The 10296-nt window shown below is 39.1% G+C and overlaps 1 protein-coding gene across 4 annotated transcripts in view; it reads left to right on the forward strand.

Annotated features, from left to right (window-relative positions):
- adprs (ADP-ribosylserine hydrolase) overlaps positions 1–9553 on the forward strand; it is an 88057-nt gene extending 78504 nt beyond the window's left edge. For all 4 annotated transcript variants that reach the window (XM_085962596.1, XM_085962594.1, XM_085962595.1 and 1 more), the window contains 2 exons: positions 4849–4943; positions 5969–9553. In XM_085962596.1, the coding sequence (XP_085818722.1) occupies positions 4849–4943; positions 5969–6282 (409 nt within the window). In that variant the 3' untranslated portion in view covers positions 6283–9553. The remainder of the gene's footprint in view (positions 1–4848; positions 4944–5968) is intronic.
- Positions 9554–10296: the final 743 nt, after the last annotated feature.

The following is a 10296-nucleotide window of genomic DNA, read 5'->3' on the forward strand; positions in this document are numbered from 1 at the left end:
GTTGTTGCTCATTCAGTGCAAAGATTGTGTGTGGCGGAGTAGTGCTAAAAGAATGAAAGTTTTTAAAATTTGAACGCATGTTTTGAGGTTTAAGTCTTCATGTCTACCGCAGAATGGACTGCTTGATTTTGCTGAGTCTGCAGGATTAAAGCTTGTCTGCAGTGCATCTGACTGCTCAGCTTTCTTGCGCTCGCAGTAGATTCAGCCACTATTAATTTTGCTGGTTTAGCATTAAATGTGTAACCTAAGGATTATCATTATCTATCTGTAGTGTTATGAATTTTGCTGCAAAATCTGATGAAGTTTTTACAGTCGTGTGACAATTTCTTTTAAGACCATCTGCTAAGAACTGAGTGAGAACAGTATTACAGGAAACTTTCTGGTACCCGGCACTGACGGGACTGAGCTGGTGCCATTAGATCAAAACTGCCGTATAAACCAGCTGCAATATTAAAACATAGAGCTTTTCAGCTCCGTGTGAATCAACAAACCCCGTTGCTTAGCAACAGCTTCAAAACAGTCGGCTGCAGCTGCAAGCGTCTCTAGCTGAAGCTGTTGCTTAGCTACAGACCTTGCAGAGCCTGACTGGGGGAAAAAAAATGCAACGAGAAGTAAAAAAACTTACAGAAAACGGCTCCTGAATTTTGCCGGTAGGTAGAGCTTTCTGGATTTTAACCTCCGGTTAAACGAAAGTTTCCTGTAATTGTTTTTTTCCCTGTAACTTTTTCGTTTGGGAAGTTGCCCAGGCAAACAGATTTATATGAAAAGTTTTCACTCATCCAGTATTGGAGGGTGGGTATGGAGAGACAACGGAGGAAGAGAAGCCTTTGAATCCAGCAAATCTCATAGAAATATATATATTTTTTTAACTTGGCTGCACATACAGTTCTTTTCATTGCCTTTATCATCAAATGCAAATAAAGAATGATGTAATAAAACTCACTACGCACTTGGTTTGAGTATAAAGCAAGGCTTTAATCAACTTGTTTCAGAACATGGAAGTCTAGTTGTACTTCACTAGCTCCTTGTCTTACAAAATGTCCCTGGAAAGCTGGGCCCACGCCTAAGTATTTATACTCCTTGGACGGCGCCACCAGCTGGCCGTCCAGCGTTATTTCATGAGTAGTTTCTTGATGATGATGAGATTTATAACAAAGAACATTGTGAAAAATAAATGTTGAGAAATATTCTAATTCACTTTTTTGTCCCCAAATTCAAAATCTGTGTGTAACTTCAAAAGTATTTTCAAAAAAGTCACAATTTATAATGAGCTTGCTTTTATTTCTTTACATAAGCTGAGAATCTGAATTTTAAATAAAAGAAATTCTAGTCTGACTTCCTGGAAAATGGAGCAAGCTCATTTTGCTTCTACCCTAAGCATTGCTGTGGTGACCTCAGCTGCATGATTTTGTGCAAAATTCAGCCAAAAAATCCCCAAATATGCCGACGGGAGTTCTAGATTCTGTGTGAGATTATCCAATTCTGGGTTTTTGACCTGGTCCTTGGGCAATGCATGCAACATTTTAGTTTCAGTCATTACTATGGACCATCCACACCATCAGCTCAAAAGAAAATCGCAGTATGTACTGGTGATTCTCATGCATAAATGTTTATCTTGCAGCGAGAAGATCAGTTTATGTCCACTGTGGCTGGCATCCCTTAATTTTTCTAAAATACTGGCATGTTTGAGGGTTATGACATGATTTCATATCTGTGATTCGTTACATAACGAGCTGTTCTTTTTTCTTGAATACACCGTAATGCTAGTTACTTCTGCAGAAGGAGGGACACTGTCAGTGGCAGAATACATTGTTAGCAACAGTCTCCAACCCTTCCTCTTAAGCAGGGATGGTGTGTGGCATAGAAAAGGAGAAAATTACTCATCTCAGGGTGCAGAATTCATGTTCATTTTGAATCTTGATTTGTTGAGATTTATTTTGAACAGTTAAAGGTCTTCAGAAATTCTTAAGCAAGATAAGACTTTTAAAGAACTTAAAACAAAACTGTTCAAACTGAATCACGAGGGGTCAGCCTTGAAAGAACCAAGCAATGTTTGGAATAGGATGTACTGCTTTCAAAGATTCCAGGGTTGAGGTTCTGAAAGAACCTTGAAGAAATGGTTTGCTAAAAGTTTCTGTTTCATGATTAATTTTCCATGACGTCCTTCTAAAACTGCTTTTAAACAATCAACTATTTTTGATTAACTTTCTTGCTATTGTTGAACACGTGGTAGGTCGATGGTTGTGTTTGGGGGGGGGGGGGGAGAGTGGTATTAACAGTTTACAGAGAAAGATCCTAAACATTGATCGTTTCATGATGAGCAGTTTGTTTTGTACTCTAATCCCTTCTTCCCTCCAGCAAAATATTTTCCTATGAACCCCTACAGTGGATAAAAATGTTTTATGCTATAATATGTAGACATGTGAGGTGATGCATTTTGGCAGAAGGAACAGGGAGAGGAAATATTCACTTAATGGCACAATTTTAAAGAGTGTGCAGGGACAGAGGGACCTGGGAGTTAATGTGCATAGGTCCCTGCAGGTGGCAGGACATATCACAGAAATCACAGAAACCCCACAGTGCAGATAGAGGCCATTTCGGCCCATCGAGCCTGCACCGACACATATCCCACCCTATCCCCGTAACCCCACGTATTTAATCCCCCTAACACTAAGGGTCAATTTATCATAGCCAATCAACCTAACCCGCACATCTTTGGGCTGTGGGAGGAAACCGGAGCACCCGGAGGAAACCCACGCAAACACGGGGAGAATGTGTGTGGAGTTTGCACAGTCACCCGAGGCCGGATTCGAACCCAGGTCCCTGGCGCTGTGAGGCAACAGTGCTAACCACTATGCCACCGTGCTGCCCACATAGAGAGTGGTTAACAAAGCATATGGGATCTTGGGTTTCATAAATAGAGGTATTGAGTACAAAAGTAGAGAAGTTATGCTGAACCTTTATAAAGCGTTGGTTAGGCCACAACTGGAGCATTGCATCCAGTTCTGGTCACCACACGTTAGGAAGGATGTGAAGGCCCTTGAGAGGGTGCAGAGGAGATTTACCAGAATGGTTCCGGGGATGGGGATCTTGGCTACAAGGACAGGTTGGAGAAGCTGGATTTGTTTTCATTAGAGCAATGGAGGATGAGGGGTGAATTGATAGAGGTGTACAAGATTATGACAGGTTTAGATAGGCTAGATGGGGAAAGGCTGTTCCCACTAGTTGATGGTACAAGGACTAGGGGACATAGATTTAAGGTTTTGGGCAAGAGATACAGGGGGGATGTGAGGAAAAACTTTTTTACACAGCGAGTGGTAATGACCTGGAACTTGCTGCCGATGGAAGCGGAGACACTCGATGTTTTCAATGGGATAGGCACTTGAGGGAAATAAACTTTCAGGGCTACAGGGATAGAGCGGGGGAATGGGACTGACTGGATTGCTCTACAGAGAGCCGGCACAGACTCAATGGGCCGAATGGCCTCCTTCTGTGCCGTTATGACTATGACTTATATAACTATATATTACCAAAAAGGTCAAGGTTAGGTTGTATTACAAAGCTGTTGGGCAGTTTCAGGTTTCTTGTACTATTGAGATTGGCTTTTCTACTCAAGGCAATAGCTCTTGCTGTGGCCCAAGCGGCCTTTGTTGATAGCAGATTATTTTAGCCTAAATGCATTGCAGCCCAGCTGATTGTTTTAGTGAGTGTTCTCCTAAAAGTGGAGTTTACTGTTTCTGTTGGGCTATGCTTTCTTTTCAAATTTGGTTGGTATTATCTGTCATAAATAAAATGAGGTTGAACAGTTATTGATCCAGTTGTTATTGGGTGTGAGCAATTGTGCAGTTTTGGGCAGTACAAAATCATTCACTGTTTGATAGTGAAGTGGTAATTTCACTTTGAGGAGCAATAAGGTTGGCTAGTACAAGAAATGGAAATATCATGCTAGTACAATGGGAGGTGCTCTTTGGAGATAGGTTACAACAATGTAGAGCAGCTTCATGTAACTAGCACGTGATTTATTAGACCTGGGAGTGCATGAGGTTGATGTTGGGTGTCAAAGGAATCGCCATCACTGGCATCTTTCATCTTGATAGAACAGAGCATAAAATTCTGTATGTGAAACTTACCCAAAAAAGATAATTCCAGTTTTGAAGGTTTGTGGACTTATTATAAAAGTCTCAAACCTTCAAAGCTGGAATAAACTTTTGGATAATTAAAAAAAAAAAAGCATTATTGTGCTTAAAGCAGCACTGTTCAGCTGAGTTGCCATATAATCCAATTTTATAAAGGGTGATAGCTGTATGGCTGCTGGAACCTCTTGTCCCCTTGCTAGTGTGTGTGTTTTAAATTGTTTTGTAATTTGTAGTGTATCGTTCTTCCTTTGCTTTGACATATTAAAGGTGTGTTCCAGTAACGTGCTGAATAGGGAGTATTGGTCACAAGCAGGGTGCCCCCATTTCATGACATTAACTTTAGGGAGCTTTATAAACAGTTATTGATTCCATCTAGCTGGAATTTTAAAGTTTGAAGTTGTAGCAGTGAAGGGACAGCCAAGAAGTTTCATGAAATGTAGGATAGTGATAATTTTAATTTTTTACATTAAATAAAAATGGTCCCCCTTTTTATAATGGGCTGACTTTGGTGCATTTAAGTCTTTATTTCTTCACTTACTCAAGGTATCTTCTGCCTAGAATCTATATATTTGAGAAGGGCACAAAGTAGCTGATGTTTAAGTCCAGTGCAGCACTTGTACTCAATAGTCAAGCTAGAAAAATTCCAGTCTGAGCAATTGACTCTTCCCTACTTGGATCCCTCAATATTTGCTTTATTCTCTTCCTTTTTCAGCTTTCATGAGTTTCCCTACTGCAATAGACTGAAGAAAATGAAAGCATTTTTATCCCGAACGGATGTTTCAAAGGAAGAGGTGATTAATGAATTGGGTAAGAGCTGCTGCTTCTATTTCCTAGAAACTGTTATGTACTAAGCCCTAGTTTTATTTCTTTTTAACAGTATTAACTTTAGTAGAATTGAGGGAGAGGAAAAGAGAACTGTGCCAGCTGGAAGGAAAATAATTAGTTGCAGGAGGTCAAGATAGCAGCTGTTTCCTGCCAATCTCCGTTTTCTGCATTTAACAGCAATGTTTTAACGCCCTATTTAACTGTTTTACCTATTTCTTAATGTCTAATTTTATTGTAGATTTATTATATTCTGTTCGACACATTTATTTTTTAAAAATCACAATCATGACATTTTGGTTCACAATCCTGTTCATTCCTGGAATCAGCATGTTTGAGGTTTACAAAATCCTTATCTTAACAGCAACAGTTGCTCTAGTCTAAAGCAATTATATTGGTTTATGATTATCACAAGGAGCAAAGAATATTACAATATTCTGATATTCAGCATCAGAGCCAGGAATATTCATGCAAGTACAAACCATATAGTAAATATTGCACTCCTCTTTATAAATATCTCACTCCTCTTTATAAAGCTATTATTTACAATGTCTTCTCTTTTACCCTCGACCCTGGCTTACAACTTTTTCACATTGTAATATGTACTGGGCCATTTACTTTGCTCCCAAGGGTCATGCTCGAATGAGAATAGTGTTTAGACAAAAAATGTCACTTTAATCTTTAAACTGTGGCATAAAGTTTTTCATTGTCTGTAATTCTGTTGGTATCTTCAAAATGAATTGGCATAAATAAATGTAAAAATGTTACTGTCCACACATAATATTCATCCTCATGCCATATGAAGGCATTTTTTTTTGCTTTGCCTGAAAGCACAGGCACATAACCAAGTATTTCAGCACACTCTTGTTGTGCGTTACTTGGTGTTTGTGCACTAGATTTCAAGGCAATGCTCCACTTGGGTATACGCTGTACAGTGCTTTGTGTTTGTACTCTAAAAATGTCATCTCTGTATCTACTGAGCTCGTAAGGTTTGTATGATTTTTCTTTAGGGAATGGAATTGCAGCTTTTGAATCGGTGCCAACTGCTATTTATTCCTTCCTGAGGTGCATTGATCCTGATCCAAAAATTCCAGAAAAGTACAATGGGCTCGAAAGGACAATAATCTACAGCATTTCACTGGGCGGAGACACTGATACAATTGCCACCATGGCAGGAGCAATTGCTGGGGCTTATTATGGAAAAGATCAAGTACCACAGTCTTGGCGGAAGAGCTGTGAAGCCTATAAAGATGCAGAATATTTTGGGGAGAAACTGTGTGAACTGTACTGCAATCGTCTAGCCTCCTCTCTAAAAACAGGATAAAATTAATTGATCTGAGATGTGCTGTTGTCAGTGAAAACATAAATAATGAAATCTCAAATGAAAGCTATGGTGGTCATGACAAAACAGGTCATTTCTGAATCCAGTTGGTTCTAGAAACTTATTTTCCTCCCTTTCTGTTCTCATTTCATTTGAGTAATTAAAATTGTTTGGGTGACTGTTTCAAATTGTCAATTTTGTTTCTAACTTAAAATCATTCAACAAATGAGCTGATTCAAAGAAGCCTCAATTGTAATTGTTTAATATTCTACTGGATTCAACCACAAACACTAAAGTAAGGAGTTATATGAATAGTACAGTTTTTTTTCTTATTTACATGGAGTTTGTTACACTACCTTGCCAAATTAAGGATGTGCTGGAATATTGGTGGCTTGACTTTATTTGGTCTTTCAGTCATACATCTGTTTTTACATTTGTCAGGATAGCACATTTGTGAATCCATCATTTCTTAAGTGTTCTGTTTAAAGTCCCCGTCATCAGTTTTGTTGCTTAACAAAGACAATATGATGACCCCCTCCCCACTGCTGAGACTGAACATTATATTATCTTGCCTAAATGTTGCTGGCTATTTTCCAGTTTTATGTCACTATTCTGGGGTTCCAAGATGGGGGATGCATTACAGCTGAATTAGCTGCTGATGTGCGGTAATGCCCAAGACTGGCATTTTGTAGCACTGCTTCACATCACCTATGCCACGTGGCATGACAACTGGTCTTCTTTTCAACCAACAGGGAAACTTTGGAGCTTGCTATTTTTTGTTAATACATCTACAGTCTGAAAATTGTATTACTAAATCCAGATAAGTATTGCAGTATGGATTTGGTGCTTGGCCATTTCTGTGAAGGTTAAATCTTGACCATCCTCATAAGCAGTTGTATTGCCTCTGGAGTGGGCGGTTGTAGGTTTAAGGTCCATGTTGCTTGAGCTCATATCTAATATGGATATCCTAATGCAGTGTTATGAGGTGCAAGGTTATTGGAGGCTTCATCTAAGATGTAGTTGAAGTCCTGTTTGGTTGCCTGGAGTGGAGAACAACTGTAGTCAGGGCTCTAATGTAAATGAAATGTGCAAAAATATCTCAATACATTTCAGGTTTAAAATTACCAGAGACTTAATTTTTATCGTTTAGGTGACTCCTTATACAAATTGCTGGAGAATCAGCTTCACAGCACAGAAGGCCTTTCTTGCCTTTTCTGGCTCTCCAGAACTGTCCATTTTACCATACCTTTTTTAGATTTCCCTTTTTGTTCAAATATTTATCAGTTTCCCTTTTAAAACCATTATAGATTCTGCTTCTATCGCTGTTTCTGGTGGGGCATTCCATGTCCTAAACCTTCTGCATTTAAAAAAAAAAAAAAAAAATCTCCTGACCCCTTTTGTTCTGATTAATCTTACTGACTCGCCAACCAGCAGAAATATTTTTTCCTGATTTATCTTATTAAAACGCCTCATAATTTGGAACATGTCTATCAGATCACCTCTTCACTTTCTCTGTTCTGGTGAAAATAACCCCAGTGTCTTTAGACTTGCCTTGTAACTAAAGCCTCTCATTCCTGTCATCATCTTAGTAAATGGCTTTTATACTGTCACCATAAAATAGCATGCCCAAAGTTGAATTCCGTATTTAACTGCAGCCTAACCAAGATGTGTATAGATTTAGTATTACCGCTTTGTTTTGTACTCTAAGCCCCTTTTTATAAACCCTAGGATCGCATGTGTTTTTTCTTAATAGCTTTATCAACTTGTCCTCACTTTTAAAGTGTTTGGTCATCACTGGCTTTGCCTTGTGTATTAAAATATTTCAGCTATTTATTGTATTCTATATTTATATTCTCCTCATAGGACCGTTTCCTCTCCCCCCCCCCCCCCCCCCCAATCCCAAGAACCAGTCTGGTGAACCTTTGTTCCACTCTATGGCAAGTATATCCTTCCTTAGGTAAGGAGACCAAAACTGTGCACAATACTCCAGGTGTGGTCTCACCAGGGCCCTATTATAATTAAAGTAAGATGTCTTTACTCTTGTACTCAAATCCTCTTGCAATATAGGCCAACATACCATTTGCTTTCCTAATTGCATGCTGTACCTGCATGTTAACTTTGTGATTCGTGTACAAGGACACCCAGGTCCGTTTGAACACCAACATTTCCCAATCTCCCACCATTTAAAAAAATATTCTATTTTTCCTACCAAAGTGGATAACGTCACATTTCTCCACATTATATTCCATTTGCCATGTTCTTGCCCATTCACTTAGCTTGTCTACACCCCATTGAAGCCTCTTTGCATCCTCCTCACAACTTGCATTCCCACCTAGCTTTGTATCTTCCTAGTTATAAAAAAAATTATAGTGAAATTATTCACACTAAAAGAACAAAATGACTTCAATTTATTGAAAGAATAGGAGGAAGTATTGTGGTTTCCCGATATTCAATATCTATAGATATGCTTTAGACTAATGAGCTTATGATTGTAAGCATTAATTTTTGTCCATTGTACTCCAGAGGTTTGAGCACAAAATGTAGGCTGACTCTCCAGCGCATTATTGAGGGAATGCTACACTGGTGCCGTCTTTCAGATGAGACGTTAAACCGAGGTCCCGTCTACCCTCTTGGATGGACGGAAGAGATCCCCTGGCACTATTTGAAGAAGAGCATGGGAGTTCTTTCCGGTGGCCTGGCCAGTTATTTATCCCAAAATCAGCACCACTAACAGATTATATGGTTATTACCGCATTGCTGGTTGTGGGATCTTGCTGTGTACAAATTGGCTGCCACGTTTCCTACATTACAACAGTGACTACGCTTCAAAAGTACTTTTATTGGCTGTAAAGTGCTTTGGGATGTCCTGGGGTTGTGAAACGCACTATATAAATGCAAGTTTTTTCTTGATTGTAAATACTTCAAAAGTTTGATGCTTGCCGAAAGCAGGCTTGATGGTCTTAACTTGTTTCTGTGTAAAGTTAAGAGTAGTTATGAATAGTAGGGAGATGCCATTGTCTACCTTTGTGTTAAATTCTAGAGAGGAATAGAAATGTAGCAATTGTAGGAAAGCGTATCTCCGACAGTAACTGGAAAACCAGGAAATGCATTTCATATTAAAAATGCAGTAATAATGTATATGAGGATCATTTGTATTTGCTAGTCTCTAGAAGATATATTTCATGGTAAATGTATATAATCTAGCCCCATACCAAGAGAATGTTGGTTTATCTTTGAAGTATTTCGAACAAATAAAAGCTTTTTTTTAAATGTCCTCCTCTCATGTGTTGTAAGAATTGCAGTTCAAACCAAAGTTTACTGTTCATGAGCTTTACTCGTCCACCATGTCTAGCTTTGAACTAATGAAACACTGATACAAAGTTACCTGTAATTACTTAGTGCCTGCTGCTCACTGACACTTGGATTTTGACAATACAGGAGTTATTTTTAAAGGAGATTTGGGAATTTTCAAAAGGAACAAGTAGTTGAACTAAAATGAGCCCAGATAGAATTAAATGCTAAATAACAAGAGAGAATGCTGGAAAAACTCAGCAGGTCAGGCAACACCCGTGGAGAGAAATTTGAGTTGACGTTTCGGGTTGAAACCCTTCTTCAAAACTGGAAAGAAAATAAAAAGATCGAAGGCAAAGCTGCGATCGAACAAAAGAAGAAAAGGAGACAATAAAAGGTATTAGAAGCCAGATGAGATGGTAATGGGCCTGTGGAGACAAAAGGCAGCTGAGATTAGGTGTGAAGTGTACTGGCAGGATAAGGACAGCTGCCAGGTGAGAGAGAAACAAAAGGAAAGGGGGGGGGGGGGGGCGGAAAAGGAGGACCCAAAACAAAGGGGTAGAAAAAATTTAAAGGAAAAAAGTAATAGAAGCCGAGGTTATGATCTGAAATTATTGAACTCGATATTGAGTCCGGAAGGCTGCAAAGTGCCTAATCGGAAGATGAGGTGCTGTTCCTCGAGTTTACGTTGAGCTTCCGTGGAACAATACAAGAGGCCAAGGACGG

The sequence above is a fragment of the Somniosus microcephalus genome, chromosome 20 (genome assembly GCF_052327205.1).
Source record: "Somniosus microcephalus isolate GS21.2 chromosome 20, FLI_Smic_1.0, whole genome shotgun sequence".
NCBI classification, from domain to species: Eukaryota; Metazoa; Chordata; class Chondrichthyes; order Squaliformes; family Somniosidae; genus Somniosus; species Somniosus microcephalus.